The sequence below is a fragment of the Piliocolobus tephrosceles genome, chromosome 8 (assembly GCF_002776525.5).
Source record: "Piliocolobus tephrosceles isolate RC106 chromosome 8, ASM277652v3, whole genome shotgun sequence".
Lineage (NCBI taxonomy): Eukaryota > Metazoa > Chordata > Mammalia > Primates > Cercopithecidae > Piliocolobus > Piliocolobus tephrosceles.
Window position 1 is genome coordinate 81,109,580 of NC_045441.1, and position 26,099 is coordinate 81,135,678.

At 38.3% G+C, this 26,099-nt stretch overlaps 1 protein-coding gene across 3 annotated transcripts in view; it reads right to left on the bottom strand.

Annotated features, from left to right (window-relative positions):
• The window catches only part of CDK14 (cyclin dependent kinase 14), a 606,291-nt gene that overhangs the window by 124,722 nt on the left and 455,470 nt on the right, over positions 1-26,099 (bottom strand). For all 3 annotated transcript variants that reach the window (XM_023226593.3, XM_023226594.2, XM_023226596.2), the window contains one exon: positions 1,390-1,438. In XM_023226593.3, coding sequence (XP_023082361.1) covers positions 1,390-1,438 — 49 coding nt within the window. The remainder of the gene's footprint in view (positions 1-1,389; positions 1,439-26,099) is intronic.

The window sequence follows — 26,099 nt, forward strand, 5'->3', positions numbered from 1 at the left end:
ATTCTGCAATTCTAATTACCTGTTCTCCAGAAATGCTGCTATGCTACGTCTGATAGTTTCAAATTTTCCTGTTACTTTAAATATAGGTTTACAGATTCAATGGCTTTATCAAGAATTGTTTCATAAAGTGGTTATCTGGTTGGAAGGAATGATGTCGCATTCCTATGAGACAGGAATGTGTTTGATCATTTAATTAAGGTAGGAACTGTATACTGTATATATTACTTGGCGTATAAAAGCACGTAATTAAAATATGTTAGACCAGTGATCAGGAAATGGGGAGGTAGAGAAGAGGAGTATGCACAGAAAGCTCCCAGGAGAGGGAACGCTTCCCAGGGGAGCCTTGAGAGTAAGAACTGGCTCTTCAAATGGCACATGCAAAGCCCCATGTTAGACAAAAATGATTATACCTATGTGTTCTTTGAGTTACAAATTTAATAAAAATAAATGGCCAAATCCCTAAACTACCACAGAATTTAATTATTCATTTCATGAGTTCCTTGCCATTAGCTGTCCACTGTATCCACTGAGAGCACGGATTAGCAGCATTTTAATATGAAAAAGTTTTTCTTATTTTTTTCATAACTGGGAGTATCCAAAATTAAACATGTGATAACAGTGAAAAATGTGAGTATAACACTAAATTCCAAGTAGACAAAATTGTATGACAAATTGCAGTTTATTTAATCAAACCAGTTCCAGTTGTCTTTTCTCCAGCATAATCCTTGAAATGTGACACCCACAAGTAAACGGGAATGACTAAATTACTGTTTCCAACTTCCAATGATTTTCTAACACATTGGCTTGCAATAAGTGTCTCCTGAATAACTACAAAATCCAGATCTTCAGATTTTATGAAATTTCAAAAACCATAAATAAAAAACTAACTAAGGTCAGATGAGAGAACAGACATGAAATAAATGGAGAACACATACTTCAAGACATAAATGCATTTAGCTTCCCAATAAGGCTTAAGGGAAAAATAGGCAAAGTGAAAAAATCTGAAAGATCAACTTTAGCACAAAAGTTGTCACCAACATCATTTATATTAGAAAGTCAGTCACTATATTGCATTTTCTAAATACTTTTTTGCTAATACAAAAATATTTCTTGGAATTTAGCTGCAAGAAGACTGACCACAAGGAATTTTAGGATTTACAGTTCTGAAGCAATGCCACATCTCTCTAGGAACTCAAAATTCATACAGTGTCAGCTCAGGCTGAACACGGTAGCTAGCACACAGTTAAGGTTTCACAGCAGTTTAATGGTTAAATGAATGAATAAATACGTAGCAGGATGAATGAACAATGTCATGAAAAACATATAAGAAGAGTTGTAAACATTAAAAGAGAAAGAAAGAGAATGAGCACAATCTGTATAAAGACTTACTTATTCCACGCTTGTCTAAGGTTTTTAGAGCTGTACAGGGTAAAGCGTTCTGAAATAAAAGAGAAAAATGAGAAACAATCTTTGTATCAAATGTATATATTACAAGCATGTTGAAAAAACTTCAACTTTAAAATAAGACAGTGGGCTATTCAGTCAGTTAGGCCAGCATAGTAAGGTCTTCACTTTTATACTGGGCAGTTGTAAAGAGTAAAACAGGAAGATTACAACATATTAAATGGTGAAGCATTGTTTTCTTTTGTCTAAGACGGTTTATTTCATAATTTGGTTTCATAGTAACTATTTCTTAGAATAACTAAGTTTTAATTGAGTTGAAAAAAGAAATGCAAATTCCAAACCTCCAACCTGTAAGTAGATTTATAGAAGTGTATCAATACATTTTGTTAAGTGAGGCTTGCTGTTTTTTTCCTATAATGATTTCTCTGACCAAATACGATAATGTTGGGTCTCCTTTCCTATACTGTATGGTATTTATACATGCTCAAAGTCAAACTACCAGAGTCCTATACTGTATATTTACATTTATCTGTGAACAATCTTTAGATTTGTTTTAGTTTTAAAAGGAACATGTTTGTTTTACCAAGTTAAACAATAAAGTGATAGAGAATAGATATTATAATCTCTTCAGAATCTCATTCTTTCACTTCTGATGATATGGCAATTGTTAATGATTTGATATGTCCCTTTTCAATATTTTTTGTTTATGAAATACACCCATCCTTATGTGTAAACATGTATACCACTGATTTTTTTTGAATGGATTTTACAATAAACATTACCCTTGAAACTTTTTTGGCACTTAACAATATATACTAGATAGTCCTTCAAATCAAGAAATACATGTAACGATTTTTTTGTTTGAGACAGAGTCTTGCTCTGTTGCCCAGGCTGTAGTGCAACGGCCCAGCCTTGGCTCACTGGGTTCAAGCGATTCTCCTGCCTCAGCCTCCCGAGTAGCTAGAATTACAGGCATGCGCCAACACACCCAGCTAATGTTTGTATTTTCAGTAGAGACAGGGTGTCATCATGTTGATCAGGCTGGTCTCGAATTCCTGACCTCAGGTGATCCACCTGCCTTGGCCTCCCAAAGTGCTGGGATTACACGAGTGAGCCACCGCGCCCAGCCTGTAACGATTGTTTTAAAATTGTATAACGTTTCATAGAAGTACCATAATTTATCTGACTGTTCTCCCACTGATGAACCTTTAAGTAGTTTCCAATTTCTTTTCCCTTACAAACAATACTTAAGCAAATATCCTTGCACACGTCTCTCTACATACAGATGCTCTCATTTCTGTTGGATGGATTCCCCATATAGAATTGCTTGGCAAATGGTATGCATATTTTACAATTTAATAAATGCTTCCTGGCTAACACGGTGAAACCCCGTCTCTACTAAAAAATACAAAAAACTAGCCGGGCGACGTGGCGGGCGCCTGTAGTCCCAGCTACTCAGGAGGCTGAGGGAGGAGAATGGCGTAAACCCAGGAGGCGGAGCTTGCAGTGAGCTGAGATCCGGCCACTGCACTCCAGCCTGGGCAGCACAGCGAGACTCCGTCTCAAAAAAAAAAAAAAAAAAAAGTAAGTAAGTAAGTAAATAAATAAATAAATAAATAAATAAATAAATAAATGCTGACAGAGTACTTTTCATTTCCCACCAGTGATGAAAAAGAATGTCACTTTCTTCATATGTCTTCTAGCATTGGTTGTTACCAGTTGTTTACATGTTGCCAAAGCTACACTTGATAAAACATTCTTGGGCTTCTTTTCATATGCTTTCTGGCCATTTACATTTCTTCTACTGTTTCAAATTTCACTTTTCATAGCTGGTACTAATTTTAATATTGGATTCTTGGTTTTTTATCAATCAGTTTATAGAAGTATTTTTGTATGTGATCAAGTTGACCCGTGTGTGTATGTGTGTGTGTGTATAAAAGTGAAATATGTATGCACTTTTTTCCACAGAGAAATTTAAATTTTTATTTAGTAAAATATTCTTATTCTTTTTTATTTTACTTTATGTTCCAGTATACATGTGCAGAACATGCAGGTTTGTTAATGTAGGTATACTTGTGCCGCGGTGGTTTGCTGCACCTATCTGCCCGTCATCTAGGTTTTAAGCCCTGCATGCATTAGCTATTTGTCCTGATACTCTCCCTCCCCTCACCCCCTGACTCCCCAACAGGCCCGTGTGTGATATTTCCCTTGCTGTGTCCACGTGTTCACATTGTTAAATTCTCACTTGTGAGTCAGAACATGATTGGTTTTCTGTTTATGTGTTAGTTTGCTGAGGATGATGGCTTCCAGCTTCATCCATGTCCCTGTAAAGGACATGATCTCATTCCTTTTTATGGTTACATAGTATTCCATGGTTAATATGTACCACATTTTCTTTATCTGGTCTATCATTGATGGGCATTTGGATTGGTTCCATGTCTTTGCTACTGTAAATGGTGCTGCAATAAACATACATGTGCATGTGTCTTTATAGTAGAATTATTTATATTCCTTTGGGTATATATGCAGTAATCGGACTGCTGGGTCAAATAGTATTTCTGGTTCTAGATCCTTGAGGAATCACCACACTGTCTTCCACAATGATTGAACTAATTCACATTCCCACTAACAGTGTAAAAGCATTCCTATTTCTCCTCAGCCTCACCAGCATCTATTGTTTCCTGACTTTTTAATAATTGCCATTCTGACTGGCATGAGATGGTCTCACTATGGTTTTGATTTGCAATTCTCTAATGATCAGTGATGTCGAACTTTTTTTCAAGTCTGTTGGCGGCATAAATGTCTTTTGAGAAATTTCTGTTCACACCCTTTGCCCACTTTTTGATGGGGTTGTTTGTCTTTTCCTTGTAAATCTGTTTAAGTTCCTTGTAGATTCTGGGTATTAGACCTTTGTCAGATGGATAGATGCAAAAATGTTCTCTCATTCTGTTGCCTATTTATTCTGTTCACTCTGTTCACTCTTTTGCTGTGCAGAAGCTCTTTAGTTTAATTTGATCCCATTTGTCAATTTTAGCTTTAGTTGCAATTGCTTTTGGCATTTTTGTCATGAAATCTTTGCCCATGCCTAAGTCCTGAATGGTAATACTTGGGATTTTTTTCTAGCGTTTTTATGATTTGGGGCTTTATATTTAGTTCTTTAATTCATTTTGAGTTAATTTTTGTATAAGGTGTAAGGAAGGGGTCCAGTTTCAGTTTTCTGCATATGGCTAGCCAGTTTTCCCAGCACCATGTATTAAACAGGGAATCCTTTCCCCATAGTTTGTTTTTGTCAGATTTGTCGAAGATCAGATGGTTATAGATGTGTGACATTGTTTCTGAGGTCTCTGTTCCATTCCATTGGTCTATATGTCTGTTTGGTGCCAGTACCATGCCTTTTTTTTCTTTTTCTTTTTCTTTTTTTGGTTACTATAGCTTTGTAGTATAGCTTGAAGTCAGGTATGTCGTGGCTATACGGGTTCTTTTTTGGTTTTATATAAAATTTAAAGTAGTTTTTTTTTTTCTAATTCTGTGAAGAATGTCAATGATAGCTTGATGGGGATAGCTTTCAATCTATAAATTACTTTGGGGGGGCATGGCCATTTTCACGATAATGATTCTTCTTATCCGTAAGCATGGAATGTTTTTCCATTTGTTTGTGTCCTCTCTTATTTTCTTGAGCGGTGGTTTGTAATTCTCCTTGAAGAGGCCCTTCACATCCCTTGTTAACTGTATTCCTAGGTATTTTATTCTCTTTATGGCAATTGTGAATAACAGTTCATTCATCATTTGGCTCTCTGTTTGTCTACTGTTGGTACATAGGGATGCTTGTGATTTCTGCACATTGATTTTGTATGCTGAGACTTTGTTGAAGTTCCTCATCAACTTAAAAAGTTTTTGGGCTGATACGACAGGGTTTTCTAAATATAGAATAATGTCATCTGCAAACAGAGGCAATTTGACTTCCCCTTTTCCTATCTGAATACCCTTTATTTCTTCTTTGTCTTGCCGGATTGCCCTGGCCAGAACTTCCAATACTATGTTGAATAGGAATGTTGACAGAGGGCATCCCGGTCTTGTGACAGTTTTCAAAGGGAATGCTTCCAGCTTTTGCCCATTGAGTATGATATTGGCTATGGGTTTGTCATAAATAGCTCTTACTATTTGGAGATAGTTCCATCAATACCTAGTTTATTGAGAGTTTTTAAAAGGAAGGGATGTTGAATTTTATCAAAGGCCTTTTCTGCATCTATTGAGATAATCATGTGGTTTTTGTCATTGTTTCTGTTTATGTGATGGATTACGTTTATTGATTTGCATATGTTGAAGCAGCCTTGCATCCTGGGGATGAAGCTTTTTGATGTGCTGCTGGATTTGGTTTGTCAGTATTTTATTGAGGATTTTTGTATCAATGTTCATCAAGGATGTTGGCCTGAAGTTTTCTTTTTTGTGTGTGTTTCCACCTGGTTTTGGTATCAGGATGATGCTGGCCTCATAAAAAGTGTTAGGGAGGAGTTCCTCCTTTTCGATTGGAATAGTTTCAGAAGGAATAGTACCAGTTCCTCTCTGTAACTCTGGTAGAATTCAGCTGTGAATCCATCTGGTCCTGGGTTTTTTTTTTGGTTTGTAGCCTATGAATTACTGCCCCAATTTCAGAACTTGTTATTCGTCTATTCAGAGATTCAACTTCTTCCTGGTTTAATCTTGGGAAAGTGTATGTGTTGTGAGTTTATCCATTTCTTCAAGATTTTCTGGTTTATTTGTGTAGAGGTGTTTACAGTATTCTCTGATGGTAGTTTGTATTTCTCTGGGGTCAGTGGTGATATCCCATTTATCATTTGTTATTGTGTCTATTTGATTCTTCTCTCTTTTCTTCTTTATTAATCTAGCCACTGCTCTATTTTGTTAATTTTTTCAAAAAAAAACCAGCTCCTGGATTCATTCATGTTTTGAAGGGTTTTTTTTTGTGTCTTTATCTCCTTCAGTTCTCCTCTGATCTTAGTTATTTCTTGTCTTCTGCTAGGTTTTGGATTTGTTTGCTCTTGCTTCTCTAGTTCTTTTAATTGTGATATTTGGGTGTCGATTTGAGCTCTTTCTAGCTTTCTCATGTAAGCGTTTAGTGTGATAAGTTTCCCTCTTAACACTTCTTCAGCTGAATCCCAGAGATTCTGGTACATTGTCTCTTTGTTCTCATCGGTTTCAAAGAACTTCTTGATTTCTGCCTTAATTTCATTATTTACCCAGGAGTCATTCAGGGGCAGGCTGTTCAATTCCCATGTAGTTGTGTGGTTTTGAGTGAGTTTCTTAATCCTGAGCTCTAATTGGATTGTACTGTGGTCTGAGAGAATGTTTTGTTATGATTTCAGTTCTTTTGCACTTGCTGAGGAGTGATTTATTTCTAATTATTTGGTTGTTTTCTGAATAATAAGTGCCATGTGGGACTGAAAAGAATGTATAATCTGTGGATTTGGGGTGGAGAGTTCTGTGGCTGTCTATAAGGTCCACTTGATTCAGAGCTGAGTTCAGGTTCTGAATATCCTTATTAATTTTCTGTCTCATTAATCTAATATTGACAGTGGGGTGTTAAAGTCTCCCACTATCATTTTGTGGGAGTCTAAAACTCTTTGTAGGTCTCTAAGAACTTGTTTTATGAATCTAGGTGCTCCTGTATTGGGTACATAAATATTTCAGATAGTTAGTTGTTCTTTTTCAATTGTACCATTTATCATTATGTAATGCCCTTGTCTTTTTTTATCTCTGTTGGTTTAAAGTCTGTTTTGTCAAGAGACCAGGACTGCAACCACTGTCTTTTTTTTTTTTTTTTTTTTTTCCATTTGCTTGGTAAATTTTGCTCCCTTTATTTTGGCCCTATATGTGTCTTTGCACATGAGATGGGTCTCCTGAATACAGCACACCAATGGGTTTTGATTCTTTATCCAGTTTACCAGTGTGTCTTTTAATTGGGGCATGAAGCCCATTTACATTTAAGGTTAATATTGTTACATGTGAATTTGATCCTGTCATCATGATGCTATCTGGTTATTTTGCACACTAGTTGATGCAGTTTCTTCACAATGTCATTGGTCTTTATATTTTGGTGTGTTTTTCGCAGTGGCTAGTACCAGTTTTTCTGTTCCATATTTAGTGCTTCCTTCAGCAGCTCTTGCAAGGCAGGCCTGGTGGTGACAAAATCCCTCAGCATTTGCTTGTCTGAAAATGATTTTACTTCTCCTTCATTTATGAAGCTTAGTTTGGCTGGATATGAAATTCTGGTTGAAAATTCTTTTCCTTAAGAACGTTGAATATTGGCCCCCACTCTCTTCTGGCTTGCAGGGTTTCTGCTGAGAGATCAGCTGTTAGTCTGATGGGCTTCCCTTTGTAGGTGACCTGTCCTTTCTCTCTGGTGGCCCTTAACATTTTTTCCTTCATTTTGACCTTGGAGAATCTGTTGATTGTGTGTCTTGGGGTTGGTATCTTTATGGTATTCTCTGTATTTCCTGAATTTGAATGCTGGCCTGTCTTGCTAGGTTGGAGAAGTTCTCCTAGATAATATCCTGAAGTGTGTTTTCCAACTTGGTTCCATTCTCCCTGTCTCTTTCAGGTACTCCAATCAATTGTAGGTTCTGTCTTTTTACTGCTTGATCAGTTTGGCTATTGATACTTGTGTATGCTTCACAAAGGTCTCATTCTGTGTTTTTCATCTCCATCAGGTCATTTATGTTCCTGTCTAAACTGGTTATTCTAGTTAGCAGCTCCTGTAAGGTTTTTATCAAGGTTCTTAGCTTCTTTGCATTGAGTTAGTACATGCTCCTTTAGCACAACCTCCTTTAGCACAGGTTTATTATTACCCACCTTCTGAAGCCTACTTCATACATCTCATCTTCTGTCCAGTTCTGCGCCCTTGCTGGAGAGGCGTTGCAATCATCTGAAGGAGTAGAGGCACTCTGGCCTTTTGGGTTTTCAGCATATTTTTGTTGATTCTTTCTTATCTTCATGAGTTTGTCTAGTGTCAATCTTTGAGGCTGCTGACTCTTGGAGGAGGTTTTTCCGCGAACATTTTTGTTGATGCTGCTGTTGCTTTCTGTTTGTTTATTTTTTCTTTCAATGGTCAGGTCTCTCTTCTGTATGGCTGCTGCCGTTTGCTGGGTATTTACTTCAGGCCCTATTTATCTGTTTCACTCTCGTGCCTGGAGTGAACTTGAGAAGGCTGGAGAACGGCAAAGATGGGTACCTGCTCCTTTCTCTGGGATCTCTGACCTCAAGGGGCACCAACCTGATGCCAATAGAAACACTTCTATATAGGGTGTCTGACAATCCCTGTTAGAAGGTCTCACCCAGTTGGGTGGCACGGGGAGCAGGACCCATTTAATGAAGCACTTTGGTTGTCCCTTGGTGGAGGGGGTGTGCCAAGCTGGAGGGAAACCCACTCATCTGGGCTGCCTGGATTCCTCAGAACTAGCAGGAGGAAAGACTAAGTCTGCTGGTCTGTGGAGACTATGGCCACCCCTCCCCCTAGGTCTGAGGCCCAGAGAGATCAGAGTTCTGCCCCTGAGCCCCCTGGCTGGAGTTGTTGGAGTTCCTGCAGGGATGCCCCATTCCTGTGAGAAAAGATGAGTCAGGGTCAGGTCTGAAGAGGTACTCTGGCCACAGTCTGCCACAGCTGGTGTGTTGGGCTGTGGGGAATCCCTCTTGGGACCAAGCCATCCAGCTTCCCCGGCTTCAGCAGGGGAAGAGCACAGCCTCTAGAGCTATAGAGATGGCTGCTGCCCTTATCTCGCCCTGGGAGCTTAGTGTGTTAGGCAGCTAGCAGTCCCAGTGTTGGCTGCTGCTCCTCCCTGAAGGAGCTCTGAGGGTTTAGACAGCAGGTAGCTGCAGCTGTGGTGATGGCCAGCCCTCCCACCAGGAGCTTGGCAGGCTTAAGCAGATTCTAGCTTAGTGATTGTTGAAAATCTGAGCAGCTCCATGGTTGGGACCCTAGGCTCCGGTGGTGTGGGCTCATGAGTGGGATCTTCCAATTCGTGGGTTGCACAGTTCCGTGGAAAAAGTACAGTTTCCCAGGCTGGGTAGCACACTCACTTACTGCCTCCCTTGACTAGGGGGTGAGGGGTCCCCTGCCCTGTGTGGCTCTCAGGTGGGCCGCCACACTATACCGCTCTTCCTTCCTCTCTGTGGATCATGCCGGCTGCCTAGTCTGTCCGCATGACAGAACCTGGATACCTCAGTTGTCAGTGCAGGATTCACAAGCTGTTTTAGTTCTTTTTGATGGGAGCCTCGGATCGCCACTGCTTCATAGTCAGCCATCTTGGCTCTGCCCCAAATTACTCTTTTTCTTTTGGCTTTCTTGTCTTGTTTAAAGAAGAAGACCCTGATCTTGATTTTATACAAACAATAACTTCATTTTTCTCCTACTGTTTTTTTTTTTTTTTTTAAAAACAAATTGTTACTTCTTGGCTTTACTATCTGGAATTTATTTTGTAAATATGGCATGACATTTTCTTTGTTCAAGGAGGACAGACAATTATGCCAGGATTTGGTAAAAATCAATTATTATAGATCACTCTTTCTCTGATAATTTGAAGTGATACCTTTGTCCTATATTACATTCCAAAATATATAAGAGCCTGGACTCTTTAATACTCATCTATTTATGTCATTATCATAGTATTTTCATTAGAGTGCCTCTTGTTATCCAGGAAATGTCTTTTCTTATTAGTATTCTTTCTTTCTTTTTTTTTTTTTTTTTTGGTAAAAATTATTGGGGCAAGTTTTGAACACTTCTTTCTTTTTTTCTTTCTTTTTGTTAACATTTCCTTTTTTATTTTTAAAGACAAAGTCTTGCTCTGTCACCCAGGTGGGAGTGCAATGGCATAATCATGCTCACTGCAGCCTTGACCAAGCTCAACTGATCCTCTCACCTCAGCCTCCCAAGTAGCTGGGACTATAGGAGCATGCCACCATGCCTGGTTAACTTAAAATTTTTTTGCAGAGATGAGGTTTTGCTATGTTGCCCATGCTGGTCTCAAACTCCTGGGCTCAAGCAATCCTCCTGCCTCGGACTCCCAAAAGGCTGGAATTATAGGCATGAGTCACTAAGCCCAGCCTGAATATTTCCTTTTTCATTAATTCCACACATAGTTAATGGTACCCAATATGTGCTAAGCATTCTTTTCATGATGAGAATATAGGCATGAACAAAACAGAACAAGTCTTTTTCCTCATGGAGCTCATATTCTAGAAACATGAGACAGACAATAAAAACATAAATACCACCATCACCATCACCATCACCAGCAGCAGCAGCAGCAGCAACAACAACAACAAAATGAATGAGTTAATTTTAGAAAGTTGTGAGTGTTCTAGCAAAGCAAAACAAGGAGATTTGATGTAGACCAGTGTGAGAACACTTTAGGTTCTTCTTATGAGGGCAGACCAGTTTAAAATAAAACAGTCAGTCAACGCAATACACAGGCTGGGTGTGGTGGCTCATGGCTATAATCCCAGCATTTTGGGAGGCCAAGGCGGGAGGATTGCTTGGGCCCTGGAATTTGCAACCAGCTTAGCCAACACAAGGAGACCCAACTCTACAAAAAAATTGAAAAATAAGCTGGGTGTGGTGGTGTGTGCCTGTAGTTGCAGCTACCCAGCAGGCTAATGTGGGAGGATCCCTTGAGTTTGGAAGGTTGAGGCTGCACTAAGCCATGATCGTGCCACTGTACTCCAGCCTGAGTGACAGAGCAAGACCCTATGTTAACAAACAACAAACAAAAAATTTTAAAAATTGTTTCCATTGGAAATCTGATTGCATTCTATTAAAATATATATTAATCTGAAAAGGATGATGTAAAACGTTTGTGTCTTTCCATTTAGACAGCATTCATGTATACATCCTTTGGTAACATTAAATAGTTGTTTCAAGTACTGATCTTCTTTCTTTTTAATGATTTAATACTTATTAGGCTTAATTCTGCTTAAAAATGGTTGGTATCCTTTTTCAGTGTTGTCTGCTTTTTTTAAATTTAAATTTAAATTTTTTCAGAGATGGCATCTCACTCTGGATGGAGTGCAGTGACACAATCATAGATCGCTGTAGCCTTCAATTCTTCGGCTCAAGGGATCCTCCCACCTCAACCTCCCAAGTACCTGAGACTATAGGCACTCACCACCATGCCTTACTAATTATGTATTTATTTATTTTTAGAGATGGCATCTCACTGTGTTGCTCAGGCTGGTCACAAACCCCTGGCCTCAAGTGATCCTCCTGCCTCAGCTTCCTGAGTAGCTGAGATTACAAGCACAAGCCACTGTGCCTGACTTCTTGTCTGCTTTTAATTATAAGTTTTTAAAGGAGAAAATAAAAATGACTTATATTGCTTTTGTTATGGTATGTTTCATGTACAAGAATACCATTGGATAAGAAGAACAAAAAGAAAAAATACACACTCAGCTTCCTAGCTTTAAACATTATGCAATGATTTATTCATTCATTTCAACTACTATGTATTGAGCAACTACTGTGTGTCAGGTATATAACTCTTGGGGCTGAAGATACAGGAGAGAAACAAAGCAAAAAACCTTCCTATTAGCAGGGAGCTTGCATTCCCATAAGGAGTATGCTAGGCTGGAATGTGCTGGAGGCCAGGATAGCTGCAGCTGACATAGAACCCAGGAGAGAGAGGTAGAGGCTGAGACACAGACAGGAAGAAGGGTTTGTGGCCTTTAAGATATGATCTGGTATGGGCTTTTTTTTTTTTTTTTTTTTTTTTTTTTTTTAAATATAAAGGTATCACTCTGGCTTCTATTTGGAGAGTTCACTACAAGAGGCAAGGTTGGAAGCAGGGGGCCCAACAAAAGCTTATTACTGTCCAGAAGAGAGACAATATGACTTGGGTATGGGAACTGAGTGAATGCAGTGAAAAGGGGATCAGAGTCTGAAAATGCTTTGGAGGATGAACAAGTGAGATCTACTGGTGAGTTAGAAATGAAGTGGGGCAGAAAGGGAGGAGTCAGGGATGACTCATAGAGCACTGACTGATCTCCAATTTCCAGGTTACAAAGATGTGGAATTTCACATACAATTCAATTACTATTTGGAGAAGAAGTTAATCTTTCTGTGGTAATTCAGAAAGTATATAAAGAGGAGTTCCCCTGGAGTTTTGGAGTTATCAATCAAGCAGGGGTAATTGACAAAATATTTAATAACCTGTTAAGCACAGGCATTGACCAATCAGAACAGAAACTAGCCATGATGCAATAAAGGTGTACACTAGCTGATGATCAGCCCTGATTACAAACATCCATTGTTCTGAAGACACAGGCAAAAGGGCTTACCAACAAATGTGTATTTATTTGTTTCAAAGGAATGTCTAATTTCTGAGTTTATTCTCTACTAGGCTGCATTATATAAGATGCAACGTAATTCAGCCAGTTGGTGCAGAACAGGAATTTAAGGGCATAGTCTTGGTCTGAGGATTAACTGACAATGGAGAAACGGGAAGAATAGTTCTTTGTATAAAGGTCCTTTTTTTTTTTTTTTTTTTTTTTTTTAATTATCTAAAGTCTGGTATTAAGAAAGCAAGAGGCATTTTAAATATTAATTAAGTCAAATGTCCTCATAAAACAAATTTGATTTCCTTAACTTTGTACTATCCACAAAGCAAATTTAATAATTTGCTATGATTCCAGGATGAATAGGAATTCTATTACAGATAAAATTAATACAATCTTGCATTTATAAGTAAATTATTATTCTTAGCAATTAATAATTGAACATAAATATTAGTTCTAAGAATTGCCTCTTTTAGAGCTTGACAAGATATGCTAATACAATTTTTTTTCCAGAAACACAATGTCAATTTTAGCTGTGCACAAAAGAGACTAAATTGATAGTGAAACATGCCATATGAGAGTAAAAAAAATAAAAAAGAATGAAGCCTCATTCTCAGGTTTACCTTCCATCAATATTCACATAAAACCTTAATTTTTTTAGCAAATATTGTCTGGGCATTTGCCTGTGTGCCAGGTGCTGCACTGGGCAATAGGCACACAAAAATAACTAAGTCCTGGTTACAGTTGGGTGGCATCGAAAAAATAGAGAATTACAGATACAGAATGAAAAACGCTACAGTATGGATACAGAGTCCCCACCAGAGACTACAGCTGGAGCCACTAACTGCATCTGTTTCTTTTCCAAATGAAGACAGGACAAACTCAAACATGGGAAGCTAGCTCCAGGAACACACAGAGCCTCATCGTTTATATCCAACAGCTTTCAGATCATAACTGCCAAAGTACACAATTTCAAATGGAGCCATTTCTAATGTTTTCTGCAACGAACATGACATTTATAATTAGAATAAAAAATTTTATTTTACAAACTACTTCCATCATAAATAAAAGTAATGTTCCAATAGATTAAAACAATATAATTAGCCATGTAAGTTTTGAAAACAAAAAGGTGTTAAAATTGGTGCCCCAAGTTGATAACAAGCATATTTAATAAAATAGTCAACTGCCTGTGAATAATTTTATCAGAGTATTTGAGTATTTGCATATGAATGTTTTACACTGTTCTCCTTCACTTAAGTTTACTCTCACTTATTACTTTAATGTCAACTTTCTCTTTCCAATTATGTTTAAACTAGAAGTTTAGAATGTCATTATTTAAAGCACTGGCTAACTCATAGCATAACTGAGAAGTGCAATTAATTTGAACCTGCAGGCTGATTTTCACCTTCTCCTCTTAGTGCAGGGACATTGCAGAGGATGATCCCAACACAGCAGGAGACCAGGGAGGAGAGCTTGCTGAGAAGAAATCACTTGCTAAGTGACAGGGCAGGAAACAGAAGATTGGAAAGGTTTTCTCTCAAACCGCCATGCACGTAAGCACTGCAATTCGTTGACATTCCACAGGAAAACAACTGGAGAACAATGCTGCATATTGTAAAGTCTCTTGGCTTAAAAAAGCTACACCTGAAATGTCTTGAGGCACTACAAAGCAAACTTTAACCCACAGGAAGATAAAATCCAAATTGGATTTTACTCATTTGCATGCAAGCATGCAGTGTATACTTCAGGAGATTAATTTTAATTTTCCTTACTCTCTTCTCACAATGTTTTTGTATCTTATACTGCTGTGTTTTTAACTTCAATGACAGAAAGACATATGAATAAAAAGTTCAAACAACCAATAAAAAACTTCAAGTATGTTCAAAGGACTTGAAAGGCTGAAATTAGATTTGTAGCTCACATTTTTCTTTCTTTTTTTGGGAGGAGTGGGAGTGAGCAGACAAGGAGGGGGGTCCACAGAAGGATCATACAAGGCTCAAACTTCAGTAGATCTTTTGCAAATGGCTTTGACATCATATAATATAGACAATACCATGGAACAAGCATTAGTTTATAAATCAATATAAAAATGAGTATGTTTAAATGCCATATGAAATTCTAGCTGTTCTTCATAATTAACTCTTCTAAATCATACATTCAGTTACTCACAATTTCAATTTAGGATTATCTGTCATTGTAACACATGCATTTACTCCTACTGAGCTGGTAAAAAGGTAGTAATGATTTAAGCAAAAAGCTGTGGCCACACTGAAGGGCACGTCATCATCTGGCGGAGATGCTGAGCCCAGTGCCTTTCCGGGGGTTGCTTTCGTGAAGGCAAAAGGCTCCAGTCCCTTACAAGGATGAACAATTAACACTGTCATAAATCACTCTGGTTATATTTCAAACAATTACCCTAATTATTTCTTTATGTTACAAATAACACACTCAAATCCTTTTGGATAGAAGGCACAGTATTTATTCATTCATTCTACAAATACTTACTGTGTGTCTGCAATTTGCTAGAGACTGTGAATACAGTGGGGCAGCAAATATACAAGGTCACAAGTAGCCCCCAACAAATCATGCGAACCAATACTGAGAGGTCTTCAGTAGAAGAAAGCTACACTCACAACTATTCACAAGAATTTTTATGCATGTTTTACTTTCTTATATCTGCTAGGAAAACCAAGCCATCAGTGAACATTTCAGTCAACATTCTGATCAAGATATTTTAAACTCTGAATCTATAGTTCTTGGAACAGAAGTAAAGCAGTATTTGTGTACAGTAGAAAGGAGTTTACCTCAAATAAAGAGGGCCAGACTTTTCCCAAAATCTTAGGATTTTTAAGATATCTTAACTCCAAACGGGCATGGTGATTCCAACAGTCATTTTAGAATAATATGTATGTTACTCTAAACTGCAATCCACACCTTTAAAACACTTGATATTCCTATGATATTTAATGGCTCAGATTTGACACAGCCCCAGCATTATCAGTGAGAGGTTTTGATGTAACACATCAATGCGGAACAGAATTGCACTGCCCTGTCACTGCCACCCAGTAGACCTACCTTAAAATGCTGAGCAGCCTCTTCAGTGCTTTACACGTGAGGCTAAATCATCCTGACTTGCCCTGGCTATAGCAAATCATCCTTCAATTACTAACAGTGTGCTTTTCTAAATGAGTGGTCTTTGAGCAACTTCTGGAAACAAATGTTCTACCGTAGTCATTAAACATTATTGCTTGTGATAACATTTGTGTTTCTAATATACAAATAACATTGTGGGGTTATTGAATGCATATTCCCAGATGAGGTTTCCAAAACATCTACACCTTTCTCTACCTAAAAGTCATAGATTAATTCTCTTTCCACAAGACATTTTTCTCTAGAGAACTAAGTTTAATCAGTTAGGCATTTATTAAAGTCTAAAGCATATTATTCATAAACAGGAACAAATTTACAGCTCCCAGAAAAGAAAGTAGGAAAAGATGTTGTGTCTCACTCTCTGTGCATCCCCTTCCCCTTCCAAATCCCCCATCTAAACTCTCTAAAGGGGAAGACAGAGCAGCTCCAGACAGTGCTAGATGGGACCCAAACAACCAGGTGGCCTAACCCTTAATTTACAAATGGGTAAACTGAGGCTAGAAAGGTTGAGTTGCCTGAGGCCGTAATGCAGGCTATAGTGACAGAGACTGAACCAGGACTCTACTCCCAGTCTACTATTACCAAAGGGCTAGGATACCCACGATTCCTATTTGATATTTAACAGATGTTTCTTGTATCCTCTGTGGTTTGCAAATATGAACTCACTGTAATCCACATAATAATGCTACGGGTAGGAGCTATGATTATCTTCATTTTTTACATGGTGAAATGGTACAGAGACATTGACCAATTTGTCCACGTTACACAGCTCGTAAGTGACAGAGCAGAGATGTGAACCTAGACAGTGTGGATCTGGAGTCTATGCTTGTAGCCGTTATACCATGACACCCCTCTGGGTCTGAAATGGCAGAGACTTGAAGTGCTACCCCGATAATGCACAAAGCTAGTAGCAGAACAAACAGATCAAAACTCCTTGACCAGTAACGAAAAACAGGCATAAGAACATTCACACAAACAAGATTCTCAACATTCCTCACTCCCAACTCCCTTTCCACCTGCTGTCAAAGTGCCTTACCTTTTTAAGTCTAGGAGAATAAATCTGTCTTGTGTTTATAGGGAATGAGAAACATATGTCTTTCAAATTCTAGAAACCTTGAACAGATTAATCATTCTGTGCCTCAGTTTCCCCATATAACAAATTGGGATAATAGCAGTACCTACTTCATAGTTACTACAAATGTTCAATAAGAAAATGCATCTCAAGAGCTGGTAAGTTCTGACACATAAAGAAAACACTCAATATCTGTTAGCTATTAATATTGCCACTGCAACTATTAATAATAATATACTAGAAAAACTGACCATCTTGTACAGTTATATACTTCGGAAGGACACATATGGTATATAGAAAGCAGTATTACTCCAGGGAGGGCAAATGCTCCATCTATCCTACATTACTCACTTTGAGGCAACAGTTAAATTAATAAAATCCATAAATATGTTGATGCTCTTCTAACTCCTGATACAGAATCCTGTGATTCTAATGCACTAGTGGAGACTCAGGATTGGCATTCTGAGAGGATGTCAATTGTCCTCCTTTTTTACAGTTGAGAGATTATTAAATGGATTTACAAAGCTGGCTCTAAAGGCACAAGCACCTGTTTACATACATACTTATGTCCTTTTTAAACAATCTCCATTGGGAGTATTATTGTCTGTTAGCTACAAAGGTGCTCTCTGCCAGTGCTGCATGAAGGACAGTGTACGTGAAGGAAATCTTATCAGATCTTACGCCAGAGCGAATAATTAGTAGTCAGTTTATCATCCTGTTGGTCTGACTTCAACATTTTGGGGGTAAAACGGTGTTTGCATCTTAAGTATTGGAAGTGAAGGTTTTTTCTTTCATCTATATATTAGAATAAGAGTTATTATTCCATAGTCATGCATTTGTCTTGAAGGAGCCATGTGATAATGGTCTAAAAGGATTTTTTAAACAGCAAAAAATGAACTCACTTGTTTTAGCTAGGAGTAGCTGACAAGCCTAGGAGTCAGAACCTACTATGGGAGATGAGATGATTATTCAGCAAATAATCACTCCCTCCTCTCTTCCAACTTTCATGAATGGATGATACTTCTCTGCCCCACTGACAGTTTGTGTGAACAGTGGTAATGACACAAACAGATTTGAAATGTGACTGTGGCATTAGGTCTGCTCTTTTGTGTCCTGCCTTTCAGTGTAAGAAGGATATTCTTCCATAGTTGCCACTCTGAAGAGGATTAAAGGGTGTGGCACATACCCGAAACCTTCAGCTAGAAGCCCAGAAACGCAGGGCCCAGCCAACAGGAGCTGAAACCCAGCTCACCGGGGGGTAGTAATTGGCAGATACTTAGTAGGGTATAGTACACCTTTGTGGTGGTTTGTTTTTGTGTCATGAAACAGTATTTTCCTCAGTGAGCTTCAGCTTTGTCCATCTGCCATGTCTACCTTCCTTAGTGGGAGGACCTCCTGAGATAGCATCCATGAAAGCACTTGATACACAGGAAAGAGCTATACAATGCAAACTAGCATCATCAACTATGTGACACTTAAAATTTTTGCCATTATTGTGTGTTTCTAAGAATTTTCAAATGCTGAAACATTTATATGAATACTCAGATTACCGAACACCATACTATTCTCTGTGCATCCAATATTTCCAGGCACCTAAGAGAGAAAATCTTCATCCTAACCTCGGTTCAACCACTTAGTCATGAATCTCTCATAGTGGTGTGGAATCACTGTTCAAACTGGACACCTGTGCAAGCTTTTGGCTTGGTGAAGTCCCATTTCTTCCCTAAAGGTACAGTGTCCTACACAAGGTACTGTGGTCAACACCCAACTTGAAGACAAGGGATAACATTTTCTTGTTTTACATCCAAACTTCCCGTCCCCTCATCTCCCTTCCTAAGATCTTGATTTTTAAAAAGTTTTTGGAAAGGTACCTAAAAGCTCAGGGTCAGGAGTTATGGAGGACTTTACACAATGCATAGATTCCTAGTTATATACTTGCCGGCATTCATGTGTGGGAAGGATAAACATAAAACATTAGGTTACAAACTTAGGAAAGCAATTAAAAGTGTGTGGCCAGTTTATGGAAATGCCACTGGTATATAACAACTCAATCAAATGTTTTATTTTAAAAGAGATAACAGTTTTCAGTATCAAGTAAATCATCCATGTCTTCATTGAATTCTGCTATAAATTCTTAGGCTAAATGTTTAATTCTTTTCTTCAATATGACTTTAACCAAATCACACAAATTGGATAGTATACAAGACTTTTAATACTAGGTGGGTTGGAATTACTGAAGAGGTAAAGAAGTCTTTATATGGTGATTGGCCCTCCATATCAACTTTAGCGATGTGAGGTGTAAATAACTCCCAAAATGAGTTTTACAAAATTCCAGGGAGTAGAACTAATAAAACCAGTTTATTTAGGATTTAAAAAAATAAGTCGGCTATCAGAAGAACTTCATTTTCCCTTGAAAATTTAATCTTACTACTTTTTTTTTTCCTGGCATTTTCTAGACATTCTGCTTGTCTCCATTATTACTGATGCCGTCTAGTGAAAATAAATGTGAAATACTTCAAGTACATCCAGACAAAGTACAGATCGTCCCTCCTTTGCACTGAAATAGGTTTATCACATTCCTACAGGGGTTTCCCTCCTTAATCTACCTATTGTAGAGGAAACGAATTGCTATTCTGCATTTTTAAGTGATTATCAAGGTTTTTGGTTGTTTCTTTTTTATTTTTATTTCATATCATTGGTCATATCTCTGACTTATTTTATATCAAATCCCTGGTCAGCTATGGACCTGTGAGGAAAAATATCCTTCGTGTCTGTGGCATCACTGCTAACTGGTAGGAGAATAATTTCCCTGTGAGTTAGTACTTGCCTTTATAGACCCTTCTTGACCCAGGGTTGCAGGCAGAAATGACCAATCAAGAGGATTTCACACTTCAAATGAAATCTCTTTCCAGCTCTGAAATGAGTCCGTGACTTTTTGTAGCCTGTAGGTCTTTCTGAAAACATAAAGCATTGATTTCTTCCTCTCTTGAAAACCCTCCGATGATTCCACTCACATTTCAAGTAAAATCCTGACTCTTCACCTTGACTTTCCAAGGACCTGTCCCCCTGAATTGTCTCTTGCTGCTCTCCCTGTTCTCACAGGCATAGTAAGTTGTAATTTGTCTATTATTAGTCCCTTCTCTAGCATGTAAGCTCTGCAAGAAAAAGGATTCATCTGCTTTGTTCACGACTGCATCTTTAGCACCCACAATACTGCCTGGCACCTAGTAAGCACTCAATAAGAATCCAAGCTCATGAGCAGACGTAAAGCAGTTATTGCTGATGGAAACACCGACTCTCAACTTAAGCATCTGCTCTCCAGCAACCACCAGTGACCTCCCAGTATGGCTGACTCAATCAGAAAGTGAAGTCTGCCCTTCCTGTCATGTTTACATATTTTACTTCTTTAGCTTTATAAAGTTCACATAGTTCATAAATTTAGTAATTAACTGGCTTTTTCACTATGTGATTAAAGTAGCATTTATTTGTGGGAGGAGGGACAGTAAAGTTCACAAAGGTGATAGCTGATGGTTAGTGGAGAGAGCTCTAAATACCCTAAGGCTTGTGTCAAGCAGACCAACAAGGCTTTTAGCAATAAAATCTGAGATAAAAGCCAGATATTTACATAATAATTTTTAAAGTCCATTTTAATAACCATCACATAGTTACAGCCCATACACCTAGACCTAACTCATAATTATTATAGTTGCTATCAATCATAAAAAAATTTTAAAATTCCTGAGGTAAAGTGTAAAGAGTAAGTGGGAAAGGAGATAGCAGGCAGAGGACATACATGGTATAAATGGTAAAAAAAATATTATTTTGCAGTTACATGCCCCTAACATTTGAAAGTACTTTTATATCAATTATGTCAGCTAGCTCAAATCTTCTTAAAAATAGGTAGAGTATAAATAACAAATATTAAAGGGAATGTAAAAACAGTTTAGTAGGAAGTCTGCAGGCTGGATGGAGCAGACATGATTCTTCTAGAAGAGTAAGGAAGGTATCTCAGCACTTCACAGGCCTCCCCTCACTGCAGGTGTGGTCTGTGCAGGGCAACATCACGGCACAAAGAGGTGCCCCCTCTAGTCCTCCTGCATGGAATATCCCACCCCGACAACAATTTCTGCTGCATCCATAGCTTTTCTATCACTTTCTAAAAGACTCAGGAAAAGCCAAGAATGTCAGTAAAGGCTAAGGGTTCAAACATCCTCACTTCTGAAAATGAGGAAAGTGGGCAGTTCCGATATTATGTATTAAGGACTACACATCTGAGACTAAACATCTGCAGAGGACATTTTGGAGCTGAAGATTTATTGGAGGCATAGGTTTAAAGGGTGGAAGAATATGCCCATACCCAGCAAGTGGAGGGTGGATCTGGTATGTACAGGAAGATAGAGGTCTTTTCCAAGATGCCACAAGACAGAGTTGGGAAGAGCCTGACATTTCTCCTTCACAGGTCTAGGTCTATGGGCAGTGAAGCTCTCTTAAACAGAGGAGGAGGCATCACTGAGAATGGCTTAGAGTTGAAAGACCTGGGTTGAGTTTTGGCGCTGCTACAGCCTGGAGGGATGAGATCTCTAGGCAAGTCACACTATCTCTCTGAGCCTCGATTTCCTAGTTTCTTCATCTGCAAATGGGGTAACAATATTAGGAAAAAAACACTATTATAATACAGTTATTCTAACTATCAAATGAGATATTAAAACACTTTGTAAATAATAAAATATAGCATAAAATGTAAGGTGTTATCACCATAGTATTCTATTTCTGAAATGATTTACTTCCTCCCTCTGGAACAAAATGTGTGCATCTGTTTGGTTTCGGGGTCCCAGTCAGGCCAGAGAAGAGGAAGGACTTAAAGAGAAGTTTTTCTGTTTGTTTGTTTGTTTGTTTGTTTTGCTTCATTACAAAGCCTTGATACAGTTAAGTCCATACGTAAACATTCCCTTTAAGGTAAATGTGTGTGTAGAATTAGTTTTCGGCACAGTGTGTTCAAAATATCACCATTCCTCAATTGCCTCCAATGGCAAATTCTTTACATTATTTCATTCGTTGGGAGACTGTCCATTTTCTTCAAAGTTTCCTGAATCAAACAGCCTTTTCTATTGGATAACTTTCCCTTAGAAATAATATAACCACTTTAGAAAGGCTCTATTCTCTTGCTTGATTTTGGAAAATATAATTATTTTATTCTAAATTTCATTACTTTTAATTGCTTCCAGTCTAGCAGCATTTTTTTCCTCACTGAACTTCACAGTCCCTTCCTTTTTGAGCTCCTGAATAATCAGCCATTAAATAGTTTTTGAATGTCCCTTTTGTTGGAAGCACTTATACATGGAATCTACATGTTATATCAGGGCTAAACCATTTTATATAAAGTGTTATTGGTGGTTTTGTGTAGATATTTTACCAAATACAGAGATCAGATCCTCTCTACTTTTCTGCTTTTTAAAATAGTCTAATTGTCAGTAAACTGTTCTTTAGAAGGGAAATGAGAAATTGTAATACACGTTCAGTAGAATGCTATTTCATAATGACAGCTGGAAAACAAAAACAAAAACACAAACACACTCAGGGAGTGAGAACCAGGGAGACTTGGAATCTACTTCCACCTCTGACACTAACTTCAGGGAAGTTCTTTAACATCTCTGGACCTGAGGTTCCTAACCTCACAAGAAGAAAGCCAGACTAGATGCTCCCTGGGGCTTTCTCTAGCTCAAACATTCACTTTGCTTAGGGCACAAACACCACTGGCAATCGCAGCTCATGCAGCCCCAGGGTACTCCTTGACAGCTGGAAATTACAAAGCCTTGCCAGAACTCTTCATCCATTACTCTGATTCTACCAGTCTGGAGAACCTCAAATGTCTACATATATTCTGCCCTGATCTGGGGTTACCACAATTCTATGAAGCTTAAACAACCCCCCAAACATGTATGCAAGATGCATCTTTTAAAAATGATTAAGTCTATCTTATAACAACAACAAAAAAAATGGCACTGCCACCTTAGCGGAGACATCTGAACCACACCACCTGTTGATGGGATACAAAAAGGGGGTAAAGCTGGTAGGAGAAAGTGATCCTGGGACTCACACAGGGGAACCTCTCATTATCGTAGAAGGAATTGATAGCAGAGAGCCTTATGCAAAAGCCTCTTATTAGTGAATAACTATGAACCCATGAAAAGGAATATGACTTATTTTTACAGTGGACTCTTACTTTGTGTTAGAGCATGGGGTTTGCCTGTGATGAATCTCACCCCAAGTTATGGAATTACTGAAGTACTGAGAACACCACAGAACAACCTCTCACCTCGAGACTTTCCCACAGCAAGCATCCTGAACACAGTGACAAAAGGAGACACTCTGGAATGAGAGAGGGAGGGGGAGACAAGGAGACCTACTTTTAAAAGACCATTAACCACAGAACCCTGAGGGTAAGGGAAAAGAAACAGGAAGGTAATCGGGTTCAAAAATGAAACAGGCCTATTTTCCATTTATTTTAAGAGAAATTTAATAGAAGTAAATGACAGAAAAACAGCAGCTTCCAAGGTTAGACTCTGATATAGTTTGGATGTCTGTCCCCTCCAAATCTCATGTTGAAATGCGATCCCCAATGTTGGAGGGAAGTGTTTGGGTCATGGGGGCGGATCCCTCATGAATAACTCAGTGTCTTCTACAGGATAATGAATGAGTTCTTGTTCTATTAATTCAGGTGAGAGATCTGGTTGTTAAAAAGAGTCTTGTATTGGTGTAATATTGTAATATTGATGTGCATTGGTGTACATATTTTCCCAGACAGAGATCAGATCTTCTCTACTTTTCTGCTTTTTAAAATAGTCTCATTGCTATTAGAAGGACAATGAGAAATTGTGATGCACATTCAGTAGAATGCTATTTCATAATGGAGGCTGCAAAACAAAAACAAAAGCAAAAGCACCCTTGACTAAGACCCACAGAGACCTGGGATCTGCTTATACCTCTGACACTAACTTTATGGAAGTCCTCTCTTCCCTTTTGCTCCCTCTCTTATCGTGTGACATGCATGCTCCCCCTTCACCTTCTTCTATGATTGGAAGTTTCTTGAGGCCCCCACCAGAAGCAGGTGTCATGCTTCTTGCATAGCCTGCAGATCCTGGAGCCAACCGAACCTCTTTTCTTTGTAAATCATCCGGTCTCATGTATTCCTTTATAGCAACACAAATGAGACTTACACAGACTCCTTATTGCATATAACACGCACATACTTTATAATATATAATACCATTGGGACCTGTTATAGTTGCCTGGTTGCTATGGGAATATGCTGAGTTTAAGAAGTTTTGTGTAAGCACAGAAGAAGATATACAGGTTATATAGTAAAGAATAAAGTTCAGTTTTTAACTAATTGTTCTTTCACTATTTCAGTAATTATTTAAAAAATATTTCTCCATTTTTGTTATATATGTTTTTTCAAGGGAAAACCATGTTGAGTTCTGGGATAATCACAGGAGTTGAAAAGGGAAGGTCATTTTATTCACAGTACATTTCATCGCATCTCCCCTGGATTCCCATTATAGCCTCCTAAGGGGTCTGCCCTGCTTCTTCTCTGGTCCCCAATTCTCAGTATAACAGCTGGGGTGGTCTTACTAAAACATAAACCAGCTCCTGTGCTGCCTTGTTCAAAATCTTCTAGAACTTTCTATCTCACTCAGATCAATGGAAAAGGACTCAGAGTATCCCTCAAGGCCCTACGTGATCTGTGATTTCATTATCAGCCCTCCACTCCTCCCCATTCAGGGCACTGGTGCTTGCTTTTGTCTCTGCCTGAAGAGTTCTTCCCTCAAATATCATCTTGGCTCTGCGTCTCATATTCTTCAGTCAAGTGTCTTCTTTTCAGGGAGGCCTTCCTTGATTGCCCTATTTAAACTGTAAATCACCCCCCTTCCCAGAACTTCCTGAACCAGTTTCTTGCTCTATTTTCCTCCATAGTACTTATCACCACCCAATATACGATATATTTCACTTACTATATGTCTCTCCCGATAAGGATCATTTGCATTTTGTTCAGTGCAACATCTCCAGTCCCTAGATATACAAGTGGTGCTCAGGAAATACTGCTGAAATAGTAAGTGTATTTAACTTATTTCGTAGACATTAACTAAAAAAGTAAGTTATTTAAGAAAACAACTACTAGGAAATTAGGTTAGCGTATGTTAAAACCAAGAGATTTATTCATGGCCTAGATCATAGCCATAAAGTAATCCACTTGAAAACCCAAATTGGTTTTTCTTACACAGATACACATATATGAATTTGTACATATATCTATAACAGAAATCTGGTCTTTAAAAAAATTGTGGTCAGGCACAGTGGCTCACACCTGTAATCCCAGCACTTTAGGAGGCTGAGGTGGGAGAATTGCTTGAGACCAAGAGTTCAAGACTGGCCTGGCCAAAATAACAAGACTTCCTCTCTCTCCATTTTTTTTTTTTTTTTTTTTTTTTTTACATCATAACTTCACTATTCTAAAAACACCATGGGCTTTTTTCCTCAAGGCAAAACTTACTCAGTTAGGCAAGTCAAGGAAGACATGAGAGACATAAGACAAGGATTATTTCAAAATTGCTTAAAAATTAGAAAGGATCATTTTGCAAATTTCAAAGAAGCAAAAGTTTTTCATGGACAAAGGGATAATTTCTCTTAAATATAAAGAACTCAGCCAGGCATGGTGGCTCATGCTGTAATCCCAGCACTTTGGGAGGCAGAGGTGGGAAGATTGCTTGAGCCTGGAGTTTGAGACCAATCTTGGCAACATAGCAAGACCCTGATCTCTACAAAAGAATAACAAAAAAATTAGCCAGGCATAGTGGCATGCACCTATAGTTAGTCCCAGCTAACTGAGAGGCTGAGCAGGGAGGATCACTTGAAGGTCAAGGCTGCAGTGAGCTGTAATCGCACCACTGCACTCCCACCTGGGCAACATCACTAAAAATAAAATAATAAAATAAAATATAAAGAACTTCTAGAAATAGATTTTAAAAACCACACAACTCAACTCAGTTTTGGTAAATTGGCCAAAAGATAAAAAGAATTCAGAGAAAAGGAAATAGAAATGATCCTGAAACGTATCAAAAGATGCTCAATCTCATCATAAGGCACGTGCAAA